This window comes from Balaenoptera ricei, chromosome 2 (genome assembly GCF_028023285.1).
Source record: "Balaenoptera ricei isolate mBalRic1 chromosome 2, mBalRic1.hap2, whole genome shotgun sequence".
NCBI lineage: Eukaryota > Metazoa > Chordata > Mammalia > Artiodactyla > Balaenopteridae > Balaenoptera > Balaenoptera ricei.
In genome coordinates this window covers 183,533,333-183,551,934 of record NC_082640.1, presented here as the reverse complement: position 1 = coordinate 183,551,934, position 18,602 = coordinate 183,533,333, and the positions used below count along the sequence as shown (strand labels likewise).

Genomic DNA, 18,602 nt, shown 5'->3' with positions numbered 1-18,602 from the left:
GCCTGGCAGACCTGTGTGCATCCTGGCTCAGCCGCTTCCTGGTTGTGCCCCGGGCCTGTGTGTGACGAGGGGATGCCGGTGGTGCCAGTCTCAAGGGGTGAATGGGGCCTCACCCCATATGTTAAGCTGCAGAGGAAGGCCTTGCACACAGTAGGTGCTCAGTGACAGTACCTGCTGCTGTCATCAACGACCCAACTGTCACCGTCACCCAGTGGCACCAAACCCCCGAGCCTCGGCTCCCTCTCGGAGGGGCTCACAGGAAGATCACGGTCTTTGTTGCGAAAAAGAACACCGTACACTCAGCACTGTGGAAGGGGCACGGGGTTTGCAGCTGCACGGACGTGGCTCCAAATCCCCGCCTGCCTTGCACCACTGGGAGGCCCTGGGCCAGTCACTCGCCCCTTGGAGCCTCAGTCCCGTCACCTGTGAAATGGGGAAAACAATGGCTGGCAGGATTGAAATGTGCGCAAAGCCTGTGGCACAGGACCAGCCGCCGACACAGCCTACAGCCTGGCCAACACCCTACGGACAGCACACGGGGCCCAGTCAAAGGAGCTGCACGGCCTCAACAGGGCCGTCCCCCGGTGACCCAGCAAGAGAGGAGGACACTCCAGGCGAGGAACAAACCCGCTGCATCCAAGCTGCGGGGCGGAGCTGGGCGGCTGGACCCCGGAGTGATCATCCCCTGTTTGCCAGGCTCTGGGAGAGGCGCGGACCCCAGCGCCACCACAGCTGGGCCAGGCAGGCAGGGGCTGCCTGAGGGCTCAAGGGACGCCCCGGGCAGTGGTGCGAACCCAGGCCTCCCCTCCTGGTGCTGGCAGTGACGCCCAGCAGAAAAGTGACCCAGGAGGAACCCAGGGAGGAAAAGGCAACGTGGGCGCTGAGGGCAGCCGGCCTGGGGGTCAGGGGCAAGGTTGGAACCCAGGTCTGCGCTCGCTGGCTCTGTCCTCGCCCGAAGCACAGACAGGCCCCCGCGCCGGGGCTGTGGCCGGATTCATGCTCAACGTGCCGGCTGCATCGGAACGCTGGGGAATGGAAAGTTCCTTCCGCTGACTCCTCTCTCCTTCTCACCCTGCTTGTCAAGAGCCCCCTTAGGATTTAGCCAGCACGAATCCATCTCACCCAAATGCCTTTTCAGTGTGGGCATGAAAGCAGAACTCGTTTGCAGGCTTTCCTTATGAGCTGGAATCATTCCTGACAGCCTTTCAGCGATAATGAATTGACAGGAATTCTAAACTGATTCCAACCAAAGGACACTGTGATAAAGCTAAATCTATTTCAGTACAAATTGCATGTCAGAAGTTGATTAAAAAGCCACCTCTTTATCCAGCTCCACAGCTTGGGGCTGGGACAACCTTGGGGCTCTGTCCTCTGGGCAGGTTGGCAGAGGTCCACTGTGAACCCTACGGGACAGTCTCGGTTTCAGGCAAACAGCCTGGAAACACACTTGCCGAGCGTGAGTCTACCCTCATCCCTTCTGCCCCTGCCCTGAAACTGTTTGCAGCTTGTGGCTGCAGAATCCCCCTCCCAGAAGCCTCCCCAGTGAGAAAGCTGACTCGGCCGCCAGCTCAGAGGAGGGGGCGCCTCGGGGTAATGAAACAGAGAAACACACCTGTTTCAAGGTCTGTTAGGTGCAGGGCGAAGTCGAAGCCACCACTGAGGATGCGCTGGCCACAGGGGGACCACCGGGCGGCCCGCACCGCCTCACTGTGCAGGCAGTAGGTCTGCAAGCAGCTTCCCGAGTCCACGGCGTTCCACACCTACGAGGCAAACACAGCGCCAGATGTCATGAGCGGGGGGCCCGATCTTGGGGGCTCAGCTCAGCCCCTGTGCACGGGGAAAAGGCTCTCACAGCGGAACTAGACTCCCAATATTTTACCATCAAAACAATATCTAAATGTAAAACTTCTCTTTGTGGAAATGTAATAAGGCCTTGGGACTCGCAAGTCGAGGGGGAGACTTTCACAAAATTTTTTTCTGGGGGTTAAGGGAGCTCACAAGGAAACAGCATGTCCTGTGTTCTGCCTCTCACCTGCCCAGCCGTTCACACCTGCTTCACACCTGCTCACCACCAGAAAGTTCCAGCCCAGCCTCGCCTGCACCTCTGACATGTGTCCTCCGAGACAGGACTTTCTGAGACCCGTAGTGGATGAGGCACCAGGCCAGGCTACCTGCATGGGTCCTGCTTTAAGACTAAGATCCAAAATAAGAGTCTGCCACACCTGTGTTTGCAGCCAGGCAAAGAGCAGATCTCTGCCCGAGGGGCAAGTTGTCCTTTTTTTCTGGGAGAGAAAGTACTGCCTCTCACTCCCCCCTGCTTTCCCTGGGGAGCGAGGCTTGTGGCAGAAAGCCCTATGTACACTTAATGACCTCTGAAATGTGTTTTTAAGCCCTCAAGTATAGAACTGTACATTCCAAGGGCCAGGACCACTGGTGCATGAAAGAGCTGCGTTCGGCTTCCCACCAGCTCTCCCAGGAAACTCCGCCGACCACCACATGCCCCAGGGCAAGGCCGGCAAGCGAGGAGCCCAACCAGGCTGGCCCAGGGCCTGGCACGCGGAGGTGTTCAGCAGTGCTAGTGTCCTCCCCTGGTGTCCCTGCAGGAAGAAAGGGACGCTCTCACCTACCATCCAAGGTGGGTCAGAGGACTGAACACAAGAAGCAGGAAGGCAGCTACAGGGCCTCCTGTGTGATGCTGCTGCTTGCCAGCCTTGGCCTCTTCAGGCCTCAGTCTCCTCCTCCATATAATGGGGATAAGAAGAGCCCCCTCCCAAGGGCAGCGGTGAGGAATGAGTGAGGGCTGGGCACACCGCACCGTGGCCGGCGCACAGCAGGAGCCGCGGCGCCGGAGGCTGTGCTTCTTGAGGCATGCAGTGCACGCGGTTCTTAACAGCAGGATTCCCTGACCCTCTCTTATTTCCTTAAAAAGAGTAAACCCAAAGCGTGCCCACGCAGATCCACAAACTGGATGTGAGAGGTAACCTCCCCTTTCAAAATGAGAACATTCACCCTGCCACATCCTGAAGGTTCTCAAAATGCATAGGACCAGAGTTCTGAAAGCGTATTTCCCAGGCATATGGAAACGTCTAAGATTAAGAAAACAAGAGTTCAAGAGTAGCCTTGAAAGAATGGTAAGAGAGCTCAGTTCCTTTCTTCCTTATTAGGGGTCAACAGCTGGGGTTTCAGACTGAAAAGCAAAAAATAGCAACGTTTACATTTAGAAATATGAACAGAAATAACAGAGGAAACAGCCAGAAGACTTCAAAGCGAAGTGGGAATTCATGGCAGAAAGGCAGAGCACAGGGAACTGCTGTTTTTTCAAAACTATGTACAAGTATGACTTTAAAGGAAAAAATAAAGTAAAATTAATGAACTAGATCTACAGGGTTAACTTGGCTAAACAGTGAAAAGATAACATTGAATACATAAGACAAGCTGCATATATGCAGTATGATGCCATCTAAGTTTTAAAAACGCATGGAACACCACCTCACACCCCGTAGAATGGCTTCTATCAAAAAAAAAAAAGAAGAAGATATGTGTTGGCGAGGAGGTGGAGAAATCAGAACATTTGTACATTGTTAGTGGGAAGGCAAAATGGTCCAGCCACTAGAGAAAACAGCACAGCAGAACCTCAAAACATTAAACATAGACTTACAGTATGATCCAGCAATTCCACTTGTGTGTATATGCTCAAAAAATTAAAACCAGGATCTCAAAGAGATATTTGTATCCCAATGTTCACAGCTGCATTAGTCACAACAGCGAAAATGTGGAAGCAACCCAAGTGTCCACTGATGGATAGATGGATAAACAAAATGTGATACATATATACATATATATATACACAATGGAATATTACTGTCTTAAGAAGAAATGAAATTCTGACACAACCCACCACATGGATAAACCTTGAAGACAACACGCTAAGTGAAATAAGCCAGTCACAAAAAGACAGAAAGTATAATTCCACATATGTGGTTTCCCTAGAGTAGTCAAAATCATAGACGTAGAAAGTAGAACGGTGGTTACCAGGGGCTGCGGGGAGGGGGAAATGGAGACTTTTTAACGGGGACAGAGTTTCAGTTTTGCAAGATGAAGAGTTCTGCAGATGGATGGTGATGACGGCTGCACAACAATGTGAATGTACTTAATGCCGCTGAACCTATACTTAAAAATGGCTACGCTGGTAAATCTTATGTGTATTTCACCGCAATTTTAAAAACACACATGAAGCAAAACTCTATCATGTTTCTTTGTGTACTTGTAGTCAGACTATAAAAAATATGCTTGGAGAGGGTAGAGGGAGAGGGGCAGGGTTGGGGGATGGGAGCTGTGAACACTACACTGTATTTCCCCTAAAGAGAGGCAAAGAGAGCGTGAGAAAATGAATGTGCTCTAAAGCAAATATGCCCAAGTGTCCCCATCTATTAAACTCATTCATTTAATCATTCATTCAACAAACATTTCCTGGGTACCTGCTATCAGCCAGGTGTTGGGGAAGGGGGAGAAGGAGGTGGTGGAGGAGGAGGAGGGGGTAGATCATAACCCCAATCAAAGACAAAAGAAAAAAGAGACCTTAAGCCCTGTGGCACCAAGGCCAAAAGCAGCAACCAGAGAGGTCTGAATTCTTGGCCACGGCCTCCTAAATCAGCCGTGGAAACGTGTTTAAGGAAATCCATCAATCCGTAAATTATCCAATAACTCCCCTCTGAAATGAAAAATGCGTACTTGGCTCTCCCGGTTGATATATACACAACGATAGCATCAGAATCAATGCACCCCAGTCAGCCCCTTCTCAAAGTACCCAGGGTGAGGGAGAGAAGAATCTTTGCTAATCGCTCTCCCTAATTGAATTTAATGTTTGCTGTCAGGTTTTAAAGATTAATTCCCAAACACCGCGCAGCCTGGAGTGTGTACCTTTCTTCAATTAAGTAATTAGAGAGCCCAATCTGCCTTCATGGAATTAAGGAGTTAAGTCTTCTGTCACATGTGCTAAGATGACTTGATGTATTAACTGGAGACATTCTACGTGTCGAACAAAAGTCAGATTTAGAAAGAACATGACAAGTGAAATGTGGTGCAGGTGCACGTTCACTGCAGTTTCCGTGTTCTGGTTACTGAGACATGGCCCCACCAGGAGTTCCTAACAGTCTCTCAAGACCTATAGCTTTAGCCACTGGTCACCTTCTCTCTGCCTACCTGCCTGACTTTTGTTTTTTATTGGGTTGGCCAAAAGGTTTGTTCAGTTTTTTCCATAAGATGGCTGTAGTAGCATTTAGTTGTTTTTAACTTCATTCAAAACGATTTTGTTAGATTGTATGTGACAGCTGTCATATCAGCATGCATTTAAAAAAAAGACTTATCGACACAGGCACCCCAATGTTCACTGCAGCACTATTTACAATAGCCAGGTCATGGAAGCAACCTAAATGCCCACTGACAGACGAATGGATAAAGAAGATGTGGTACAATGAAATATTATTCAGCCATAAAAAGGAATGAAATTGGGTCATTTGTAGAGACGTGGATGGACCTAGAGACTGTCATACAGAGTGAAGTAAGTCAGAAAGAGAAAAACAAATATTGTATATTAACACATATATGTGGAATCTAGAAAAACGGTACAGATGAACCGGTTTGCAAGACAGAAACAGAGACACAGACATAGAGAACAAACGTATGGACACCAAGGGGGGAAAGGGGGGTGAACTGGGAGAATGGGATTGACATATATACACTAATATGTATAAAATAAGTAACTGATGAGAACCTGCTGTATAGCACAGGGAACTCTACTTCACTTCGCTGTACAGTAGAAACTAACACAACATTGTAAAACAGCTATACCCTAATAAAAATAAATAAATAAATAAAGACATCAAAATTGGTGAATTTTTGTGTTGCCATTTTAATGTTGAAGATGGAAGAAAGAAAGCAACATTTTCGGCATACTATGCTTTATTATTTTAAGAAAGGTAAAAATGCAACTGAAACACCAAAAATGATTTGTGCGGTGTATGGAGCTGATGCTCTGACTGACTGAACAAGTCAAAAGTGGTTTGCAAAGTTTCATGCTGGAGATTTCTCGCTGGACGATGCTCCATGGTCAGGTAGACCAGTTGAAGTTGATACCGATCAAATCGCGACATTAATTGAGAACCACTCAGGAGACAGCTGACATACTCAAAATATCCAACTCATGTGTTGAAAATCATTTGCAACAGCTTGGTTATGTTCATCGCTTTGATGTTTGGGTTCCACATAAGTTAAGTGAAAAAAACCTTCTTGACCGTATTTCCGCATGTGATTCTCTACTTAAACATAACGAAAATGTTCCGTTTTAAAACAAATTGTGATGGGCGATGAAAAGTGGATACTGTACAATGATGTGGAACAGAAGAGATCGTGGGGCAAGTGAAATGAGCCACCACCAACCACACCAAAGGCCAGTCTTCATCCAAAGAAGGTGATGTTGTGTATATGGTGGGGTCAGAAGGGAGCCCTCTATTATGAGCTCCTTCCAGAAAACCAAACGATTAATTCCAACAAGTACTGCTCTTAGATCACCTGAAAGCAGCACTTGACGAAAAGCGTCCAGAATTAGTCAACAGAAAACGCATTATCTTCCATCAGGATAACGCAAGACCACATGTTTTTTGATGACCAGGCAAAAACTGTTACAGCTTGGCTGAGAAGTTCTGATTCATCCGCCATACTCACCAGATATTGCACCTTCGGATTTCCATTTATTTCAGTCTTTACAAAATTCTCTTAAGGGAAAAAATTTCAATTCCCTAGAAGACTGTAAAAGGCACCTGGAACAGTTCTTTGCTCAAAAAGATAAAAAGTTTTGGGAAGATGGAATTATGAAGTTGCCTGAAAAATGGCAGAAGGTAGTGGAACAAGAGGGTGAATATGTTGCTCAATAAAGTTCTTGGGGGGCTTCCCTGGTGGCGCAGTGGTTGAGAATCTGCCTGCTAATGCAGGGAACACGGGTTCGAGCCCTGGTCTGGGAGGATCCCACATGCCGCGGAGCGGCTGGGCCCGTGAGCCACAATTACTGAGCCTGCGTGTCTGGAGCCTGTGCTCCGCAACAAGAGAGGCTGCGATAGTGAGAGGCCCGCGCACAGCAATGAAGAGTGGCCCCCACTTGCCACAACTAGTGAAAGCCCTCGCACAGAAACGAAGACCCAACATAGCCATAAATTTAAAATAAATAAATAAAAATTAAAAAAAAAAAAAAAAAAAAAAAACTTTAAAAAAAAAAAAAAAAAAAAAAAAAAAAAAAAAAATAAAGTTCTTGGTGAAAATGAAAAATGTGTCTTTTATTTTTCCTTAAAAACCGAAGGCACTTTTTGGCCAACCCAATATTATAAAACAAATACAATCTCTGTAAAAAAATACTCAAATTATACAAAAGTGCATAAAGTAAAACCCCATAGGAATCAACAACAGGATTGTTGTTTCTCTGATTACATTGTAAATAAGTGTTCTGCAAAAAATTTTTCAAAACAAAACAAAAGAACCAGAAAAACACAAAGAAGAAAATAAGAGGCAGCTATCATCCCACTACCTGGAGATAATAGCTGTCAGACTTCTGGGTGAATCTTTGCCTCCCGTTTGGCCCTGTCCTGCCAGCTCCTGCCTCACGGACCCTCCTAGTTCAGTCCCAGCTCCTGGACTCCTGTTTATCCTCGACAGTCTCTGCTGTCCCAGGATATCATTCTAGAGACCGCTGTCAGGCTCGCACAGCTTAGCACAAGCCTGTGCAGCCAGTGCCCAAGCCTTCACCAGGCCATTTACCTGCAAAAGCTTTGGGAATCCTTCAGGGTGTGTGTGTATTCAAGGGCTGGAATTGCGTTGAATCCACAGACCAATTTGGGGAGATGTCCTAACAATACTGAGTCTTCTGATGCATGAACAGGATATATCTCTCTTTTTATCAATATTTAGGTCTTTAATTTCTCTAAGCAATGGTTTATAGTTTTTTGATGAAAAAATCTTGCACACCTTTTGTCAAATGTATCCCTAATTTTTTCATGTTGTGATGATATTGTAAATAGTATTTAAAATTTTTAAATTTCAGGTTCTTTTCTAATGTAGAAATACAATTAATTTTCTATATTGACCTTGAATTCTGCAAACTTGCTAAACTATTAGTTCTAGAAGGGTTTTTTTTTTGTAGATTCAGAAGAGTTTTCTACATAGACAATCACATATGTGAACAAAAACAATTTCACTTCCTCCTTTCCAATCCAGATACCTTTTATTTCTTTTTCTTGCCTTATTGCACAGGCTATAATCCCCAGAACAATGCTGAATAGACACGGTGTGAGTGAACACCCCTGCCTTGCTCCTGACCTCATGGGGAAAGCAGTCAGTCTTTTACACAGTTAAGTAAGATGCTAGAGGTTATGTTTTCATAAATGCTCCTTAACAGTTTGAGAAAATTATCTTCTATTTCCAGTTTGCTGAAAGTTTTTATCAGGAATGAAAGCTGGATATTGTCAAAAGCTCTTTCTATATCTCTTGAGATGATCATCATATGGTTCTTCTTTTATAGTTCATCAATAGGCTGTATTATATTAATTGATTTTCAAATATTAAGCTAAACTTGAATTCCTGGGACAGATCCTACTTAGTCATGACATATAAATAAATAAATAGATAGATAGATAAATAAATAAATAAATGTTGGGTTGATTTGCTAAATCTTATTTCTTCTCTTGGTTTGGTACCACAGTAATGGTGGCCTCACAGAACAAGTTGGGAAGTGCTTCCTCCTCTTTGATTTTCTGGAAGAGTTTGAAAAGAATTGTGTATTAATTTTCTAGGGCTGCCATAACAAAATACCACAAACTGGCTGGTTTAAACAATAGATATGTATTGTCTCGTGGTTCTGGAAGTCAAAAGTCAGAAATCAAGGCAGGATTGGTTCCTTCTGAGGGCTGTGAGGAAAGGATCTGTTCCATACCTCTCTTCTTGACTTGTAGATGGCTGTCTTCATGTTCACATGGTGTTCTCCTTCTATGCCTGTCTGTCTCCATATCCCCTTTTTATGAAAACATAGGGACTTCCCTGGTGGTGCAGTGGTTAAGAATCTGCCTGTCAATGCAGGGGACACGGGTTCAAGCCCTGGTCCGGGAAGATCCCACATGCCACAGAGCAGCTAAGCCCATGCGCCACAACCGCTGAGCCTGCATTATAGAGCCCGAGAGCCACAACTACTGAAGCCCGCGCACCTGGAGCTTGTGCTCTGCAAGAGGAGAGGCCACTGAAATGAGAACCCTGCTCACCACAACGAAGAGTGGTGAGCAGTCTTCTGCTCACCTGCTTGTTGCAACTACAGAAAACCCACACGCAGCAACGAAGACCCAAGGCAGCCAAAAATAAATAAAAATATAAATTTATTTAAAAAAAAAAGAAAAGAAAACGAAAGTCATACTGGATTAGGGTCCATGCTAAAGACTTCATTTTAACTTGATTATCTCTATAAAGATCCCATCTCCAAATAAAGACATATTCTGAGGCACTGGGGATTAGGACTTAGAAATACTAATTTTGAGAGAGACACGATTCAACCCATAACAAATTGGTACTATTTCTTACTTAAATGTTCGGTAAAATTCACTACTGAAGTTTTGGGGCATGCAGTTTTCTTTATGGGAAGGCTTTTAACTATGAATTCAATTTCTTTAATAGAGACAAGGCTTTGGAGTTATCTAATTTTGTCAGTGAGCTTTTATTGCTTGAGTCTCTCAAGGGATTTATCCAGGTAACCTAAGTTGTAGAATTAATTGACAGAATGTTGATCATAACATTACCTTAGTACTCTCTTAATATCTTTAGAATTTGTAATTAAGTCACTTCTCTTATTCCTAATATTGGTAATTTGTATCTTTTCTCTTTATTCCTGATGAGTGGCTAAAGGTTTATCACTTTCACTGGTCTCAAAGAACCAGCGTTTGGCGTCACTGACTTTACTGTTTATCTGTTTTCTATTTCAATTATTTCTGCTCTTATCTTTATCTCCTTTCTTTTGCTTACTTTGGGTTGAATTTACTTTTCTTTCTTTTGTATGTCTTAACGTGGAAGCTAAGATCATTGGTTTGAAATTTTCTTCTTTAATATAGGCATTAATGCTATAAATTACCATCTGAGAACTGCTCTAGCTACATTCCACAAAATTTTATATGTTGTGTTTTCATTTGCATTTGGTTCAAAATATTTTCTAATATCCCTATCAGTTTCTCCCTGGACCCAGAGGTTAATTACAAGTGTGCTGTTTAGTTTCCAAATATTTGGGATATCTGTTATTGATTTTTAATTTAATCTTATCATCATTAGAGAATATACTTCGAATAATTTCAATCCTTTTAAATTTACTGATAATCCTGCAGCCTGTGGACCAAAAACCACAGTTACAGAAAGATAGAGAAGATGAAAAGGCAGAGGGCTATGTCCCAGATGAAGGAACAAGATAAAACCCCAGAAAAACAACTAAATGAAGTGGAGATAGGCAACCTTCCAGAAAAAGAATTCAGAATAATGATAGTGAAGATGATCCAGGACCTCGGAATAAGAATGGAGGCAAAGATTGAGAAGATGCAAGAAATGATTAACAAAGACCTAGAAGAATTAAAGAACAAACAAACAGAGATGACCAATACAATAACTGAAATGAAAACTACACTAGAAGGAATCAATAGCAGAATAACTGAGGCAGAAGAACGGATAAGTGACCTGGAAGACAGAATGATGGAATTCACTGCTGCAGAACAGAATAAAGAAAAAAGAATGAAAAGAAATGAAGACAGCCTAAGAGACCTCTGGGACAACATTAAACGCAACAACATTCGCATTATAGGGGTCCCAGAAGGAGAAGAGAGAGAGAAAGGACCAGAGAAAATATTTGAAGAGATTATAGTCGAAAACTTCCCTAACATGGGAAAGGAAATAGCCACCCAGGTCCAGGAAGCGCAGAGAGTCCCATACAGGATAAACCCAAGGAGAAACACGCCGAGACACATAGTAATCAAAGTGGCAAAAATTAAAGACAAAGAAAAATTATTGAAAGCAGCAAGGGAAAAACGACAAATAACATACAAGGGAACTCCCATAAGGTTAACAGCTGATTTCTCAGCAGAAACTCTGCAAGCCAGAAGGGAGTGGCAGGATATACTTAAAGTGATGAAAGGGAAGAACCTACAACCAAGATTACTCTACCCGGCAAGGATCTCATTTAGATTTGATGGAGAAATCAAAAGCTTTACAGACAAGCAAAAGCTAAGAGAATTCAGCACCACCAAACCAGCTCTACAACAAATGCTAAAGGAACTTCTCTAAGTGGGAAACACAAGAGAAGAAAAGGACCTACAAAAACAAACCCAAACCAATTAAGAAAATGGTCATAGGAACATACATATCGATTATTACCTTAAACGTGAATGGATTAAATGCCCCAACCAAAAGACATAGACTGGCTGAATGGATACAAAAACAAGACCCATATATATGCTGTCTACAAGAGACCCACTTTAGACCTAGGGACACATACAGACTGAAAGTGAGGGGATGGAAAAAGATATTCCATGCAAATGGAAATCAAAAGAAAGCTGGAGTAGCTATACTCATATCAGATAAAATAGACTTTAAAATAAAGAATGTTACAAGAGACAAGGAAGGACACTACATAATGATCCAGGGATCAATCCAAGAAGAAGATATAACAATTATAAATATATATGCACCCAACATAGGAGCACCTCAATACATAAGGCAACTGCTAACAGCTATAAAAGAGGAAATCGACAGTAACACAATAATAGTGGGGGACTTTAACACCTCACTTACACCAATGGACAGATCATCCAAAATGAAAATAAATAAGGAAACAGAAGCTTTAAATGACACAATAGACCAGATAGATTTAATTGATATATATCGGACATTCCATCCAAAAACAGCAGATTACACGTTCTTCTCAAGTGCGCACGGAACATTCTCCAAGATAGATCACATCTTGGGTCACAAATCAAGCCTCAGTAAATTTAAGAAAATTGAAATCATATCAAGCATCTTTTCTGACCACAATGCTATGAGATTAGAAATGAATTACAGGGAAAAAAACGTAAAAAGGACAAACACATGGAGGCTAAACAATACGTTACTAAATAACCAAGAGATCACTGAAGAAATCAAAGAGGAAATCAAAAAATACCTAGAGACAAATGACAATGAAAACACAACGACCCAAAACCTATGGGATGCAGCAAAAGCAGTTCTAAGAGGGAAGTTTATAGCTATACAAGCCTACCTAAAGAAACAAGAAAAAGCTCAAGTAAACAATCTAACCTTACACTTAAAGAAACTAGAGAAAGAAGAACAAACAAAACCCAAAGTTAGCAGAAGGAAAGAAATCATAAAGATCAGAGCAGAAATAAATGAAATAGAAACAAAGAAAACAATAGCAAAGATCAATAAAACTAAAAGTTGGTTCTTTGAGAAGATAAACAAAATTGATAAGCCATTAGCCAGACTCATCAAGAAAAAGAGGGAGAGGACTCAAATCAATAAAATCAGAAATGAAAAAGGAGAAGTTACAACAGACACTGCAGAAATACAAAGCATCCTAAGAGACTACTACAAGCAACTTTATGCCAATAAAATGGACAACCTGGAAGAAATGGACAAATTCTTAGAAAGGTATAACCTTCCAAGACTGAACCAGGAAGAAATAGAAAATATGAACAGACCAATCACAAGTAATGAAATTGAAACTGTGATTAAAAATCTTCCAACAAACAAAAGTCCAGGACCAGACGGCTTCACAGGTGAATTCTATCAAACATTTAGAGAAGAGCTAACACCCATCCTTCTCAAACTCTTCCAAAAAATTGCAGAGGAAGGAACACTCCCAAACTCATTCTATGAGGCCACCATCACCCTGATACCAAAACCAGACAAAGACACTACAAAAAAAGAAAATTACAGACCAATATCACTGATGAATATAGATGCAAAAATCCTCAACAAAATACTAGCAAAGAGAATCCAACAACACATTAAAAGGATCATACACCACGATCAAGTGGGATTTATCCCAGGGATGCAAGGATTCTTCAATATACGCAAATCAATCAATGTGATACACCATATTAACAAATTGAAGAATAAAAACCATATGATCATCTCAATAGATGCAGAAAAAGCTTTTGACAAAATTCAACACCCATTTCTGATAAAAACTCTCCAGAAAGTGGGCATAGAGGGAACCTACCTCAACATAATAAAGGCCATATATGACAAACCCACGGCAAACATCATTCTCAATGGTGAAAAACTGAAAGCATTTCCTCTAAGATCAGGAACGAGACAAGGATGTCCACTCTCACCACTATTATTCAACATAGTTTTGGAAGTCCTAGCCACGGCAATCAGAGAAGAAAAAGAAATAAAAGGAATACAAATTGGAAAAGAAGAAGTAAAACTGTCACTGTTTGCGGATGACATGATACTATACATAGAGAATCCTAAAACTGCCACCAGAAAACTGCTAGAGCTAATTAATGAATATGGTAAAGTTGCAGGATACAAAATTAATGCACAGAAATCTCTTGCATTCCTATACACTAATGATGAAAAATCTGAAAGAGAAATTATGGAAACACTCCCATTTACCATTGCAACAAAAAGAATAAAATACCTAGGAATAAACCTACCTAGGGAGACAAAAGACCTGTATGCAGAAAACTATAAGACACTGATGAAAGAAATTAAAGATGATACCAACAGATGGAGAGATATACCATGTTCTTGGATTGGAAGAATCAACATTGTGAAAATGAGTATACTACCCAAAGCAATCTACAGATTCAATGCAATCCCTATCAAATTACCAATGGCATTTTTTACTGAGCTAGAACAAATCATCTTAAAATTTGTATGGAGACACAAAAGACCCCGAATAGGCAAAGCAGTCTTGAGGCAAAAAAATGGAGCTGGAGGGATCAGACTCCCTGACTTCAGACTATACTACAAAGCTACAGTAATCAAGACAATATGGTACTGGCACAAAAACAGAAACATAGATCAATGGAACAAGATAGAAAGCCCAGACATTAACCCACGCACCTATGGTCAACTAATCTATGACAAAGGAGGCAAAGATATACAATGGAGAAAAGACAGTCTCTTCAATAAGTGGTGCTGGGAAAACTGGACAGCTACATGTAAAAGAATGAAATTAGAATACTCCCTAACACCATACACAAAAATAAACTCAAAATGGATTAGAGACCTAAATATAAGACTGGACACTATAAAACTCTTAGAGGAAAACATAGGAAGAACACTCTTTGACATAAATCACAGCAAGATCTTTTTTGATCCACCTCCTAGAGTAATGGAAATAAAAACAAAAATAAACAAGTGGGACCTAATGAAACTTCAAAGCTTTTGCACAGCAAAGGAAACCATAAACAAGACGAAAAGACAACGCTCAGAATGGGAGAAAATATTTGCAAATGAATCAACGGACAAAGGATTAATCTCCAAAATATATAAACAGCTCATTCAGCTCAATATCAAAGAAACAAACACCCCAATCCAAAAATGGGCAGAAGACCTAAATAGACATTTCTCCAAAGAAGACATACAGATGGCCACGAAGCACATGAAAAGATGCTCAACATCACTAATTATTAGAGAAATGCAAATCAAAACTACAATGAGGTATCACCTCACTCCTGTTAGAATGGGCATCATCAGAAAATCTACAAACAACAAATGCTGGAGAGGGTGTGGTGAAAAGGGAACCCTCTTGCACTGTTGGTGGGAATGTAAATTGATACAGCCACTATGGAGAACAATATGGAGGTTCCTTAAAAAACTAAAAATAGAATTACCATATGACCCAGCAATCCCACTACTGGGCATATACCCAGAGAAAACCGTAATTCAAAAAGACACATGCACCCGAATGTTCATTGCAGCACTATTTACAATAGCCAGGTCATGGAAGCAACCTAAATGCCCATCAACAGACGAATGGATAAAGAAGATGTGGTACATATATACAATGGAATATTACTCAGCCATAAAAAGGAACGAAATTGAGTCATTTGTTGAGACGTGGATGGATCTAGAGACTGTCATACAGAGTGAAGTAAGTCAGAAAGAGAAAAACAAATATCGTATATTAATGCATGTATGCGGAACCTAGAAAAATGGTACAGATGAGCCAGTTTGCAGGGCAGAAGTTGAGACACAGATGTAGAGAATGGACATATGGACACCAAGGGGGGAAAACTGCGGTGGGGTGGGGATGGTGGTGTGCTGAATTGGGCGATTGGGATTGACATGTATACACTGATGTGTATAAAACTGATGCCTAATAAGAACCTGCAGTATAAAAAAACAAACAAAACAACTAATACTAAACTTTCATTGGGTTATTTGTATGGAAATATGTTAATATAAATGTTTCAGACATTACATGAAATTTCTAAAAATCTTATATTTGTATTTGTATGGAAATATGTATGGAAATATGTTAATATAAATGTTTCAGACATTAAAAAAAAAAAATAATAAAATAAAATAAATTTACTGAGCCTTGTTTTATGGCCTAGAATATGGTCTATCTTGGTAAACATTCCATGTACACTTGAAAAGAATGTGTGTTCTGCTGTTGTTACAAGGAGTGTTCTATCAATGCCAATTAGGCCAAGTTGGTGATAGTGTTGTTCATGTCTTCTATACCTTTACTGATTTTCTGTCTACTTGATCTATTGATTATTGAAAAAATGGTGTTGAAAGCTCCAACTATAATTGTATATATGATTATTTCTCCATGCAGTTCTATCAGCTTTGCTTCATGTATTTTAAAGCTCTCTTATTAGGTGTATACATATTTATGCCCTTAATGTTTATGTTCCCAATGTTAAGTATCTAGTGTTGTGTCCTTTGATGAATTGACCCCTTTATCATTATAAGATGTCTCTCTTTATCCCTGCTAATATTCTTTGCTCTGAAATCTACTTTGTCTAATATTAATATGGCCACTCTTTTTTTTAAGTACTATTAGTACGGTATATCTTCTTCCATCCTTTTACATTTAACCTTTGGTGTCTTTTCACTTAAAGTTTCTTTCAGGTATTGTATAATTGGGTCTTGCCTTTTTATCCAGCCTAACAAACTTTGTCTTTTTTTTTTTTAATTTATTTATTTATGGCTGCATTGGGTCTTCGTTGCTGTGCAAGGGATTTCTCTAGTTGAGGCGAGCAGGGGCTACTCTTCATTGCAGTGCACGGGCTTCTCATTGCGATGGCTTCTCTTGTTGCGGAGCATGGGCTCTAGGCACGCGGGCTTCAGCAGTTGCAGCATGTGGGTTCAGGAGTTGCAGCTCGCAGGCTCCAGAGCACAGGCTCAGTAGTTGTGGCACACAGGCTTAGTTGCTCCGCAGCATGTGGGATCTTCCCGGACCAGGGATCGAACCCGTGTCCCCTGCACTGGCAGATGGACTCTTAACCACTGAGCCACCAGGGAAGTCCCTTTCTGGCTACTTTTAAGATTGTTCTCTTTAGCTTTGGTTTCCAGAAGTTTGACTATGATATGCCACAGTGTGGTTTCCTTTATATTTGTCCTGTTTGGGGTCTGCAGGGTTTTTTTTTTTCCTTTTGAATCTGTAAATGTACATATTTCACCAAATTTGGGGAGTTTTTAGGCATTATTTCTTTGAAAAGTTTTTTCTTCTCCATTGTCTCTCATCTTCTCTGAGACTCCAATTATACATATACTATTATATATTAGACAAATATCTCTGGATTGTCCAGAGGTCCCTGAGTATCTCTTTCTTTTTCCCTCTATTCTTTTTCTCTGCTTTCAAGTTGAATAATTTCTATTGCTCTACCTCCAAGTTCACTGGCTCTTTCTGCTCTCATCTCCATTCTGCAATGGAGTCCAAAGCACAAACTCTTTATTTCAGACACTACATTTTTCAGTTCTAGGCTTTCCTCTTTTTTTTTCTTTACAGTTTCTATTTCTGTACAGAGATTTCCTATCTTTTTATTCATTGTGTGTATATTTTCCTTTGTGTCCCTGAGCATTTTTATAACTGTTTTAAAATACTTGTCTGCTAATCTCAACATCTGGATAATCTTGGAGAGAAACTCTTTCTCTTGAATATGGGTTTCTTTCTTTCTTTCCTGTTGCTTTCTATATTGAGTAATTTTGGGTGAAATATTAGATATTACAAAATTTACATTGTATAAACTCTGGATTCTGTTATGTTTCTCTGAAGAACATCAACTTTTTTTAAAACAGGAAGCTAACTTGACTCTATTCACATTTCAAACTTTGTCTCCTCTGTTGTGTGCAGCAGCAGAAATTCTATTCAGTTGTCTTAGTCTGAGCTGACCTGCTTAGAATCTGCCCCATGCATGGGTTCAGGAGTCATCAGAGATTTGGGCAGAGTCTATACACAGAATTTGTGGCTCCCCCCCTCTGACTCTTTCCTGTCTGAGATTTCCCTCGTCACTCTCCAGCTGCTGTAGTTGCCCCAAATTATGGTTCTTCAAGCCAGTAACACTGCAGGTTTTCTATCTGACTTTTAGCTGCTCTGCCTGGCACAGACTGGAGCTTACCCTCAGGCAGAAAAACATAGAAGTAGGAAATTCATCCAGTGCTATTTCCTTCTTCTAAGGGAAGACTCTCTTCTATGTCTGCCTGCTTTTTCTTGTGCTCCAATACCTTCGGGTAGTTTGTTGTTGCTTTTGTTCAGAGTTTATAATTGTCAGCTGTGGGAAGGTTAGTCTGATGGGAACCGCTCCTTCATTACTGGAAATTAAATCTAATATCTAATTTTAAGCATCTGGTTTGCAGTAATGGAGAGTAATACGCCACCCTATCTCCTCACCTCCACCCCAGTACTTCGGTAAAAAGTACTGAATATCTCTTTACCCCAGTACTTCAGTAAAAATCTCCCCACATCCTGAATCGTGGTAGGAATATTTAGAAAAGTGAGGGGAGTGGAGCATTCATTGTGTGGGTGGGTCACTGTGTCACAGAGATGACGAGAAGGCCAGTGTGATCTACAAACTGATGCCATTTACTGCAGGCATGAATGAGGAGCCAGGAATGATTTAAGGAAATAATCCCACGCACAACACTCTCCCCACACCCGTCAGCTTCAGGAAAACTTGTAGAGAGCCTGGGAAGCCTGCAGCATTCCTAGCATACATGGTATAGGAGTTTGAACCAATTTCACTTCAGTCTCTAAGAGCAGGGTACCTCAGCTGGTATCTGCAAAAATAGTGAGAGCTAAGGCAGCATTTTCATCTTACACCATCCTCCTAAGTGCCTCCTAAAATGTTTTCTATACCAAATGATGCAAGTTCCCTCAAAGTAAAGGTTGAGGAGAAACCTGATCAGAATCTGTAAGTACATGAGCATTCATTATACAGAGAATTCCAAGAAATTATTCTCTCTGTTCAATAAGGTCAGAACAAAGGGAAGGAGTTTTAAATGCCAGCAGAAGATGTAAAGGAGCAAAAAAGAGTTTTCTTTGCGTAAAAAGGACTAAGAGCAAGATGTCTCAC

At 41.4% G+C, this 18,602-nt stretch overlaps 1 protein-coding gene across 3 annotated transcripts in view; it reads right to left on the bottom strand.

The window, feature by feature from the left end:
- Positions 1 to 18,602, bottom strand: part of WDR25 (WD repeat domain 25) — a 143,993-nt gene that overhangs the window by 57,505 nt on the left and 67,886 nt on the right. For all 3 annotated transcript variants that reach the window (XM_059914998.1, XM_059914997.1, XM_059914999.1), the window contains one exon: positions 1,613 to 1,760. In XM_059914998.1, the coding sequence (XP_059770981.1) occupies positions 1,613 to 1,760 (148 nt within the window). The remainder of the gene's footprint in view (positions 1 to 1,612; positions 1,761 to 18,602) is intronic.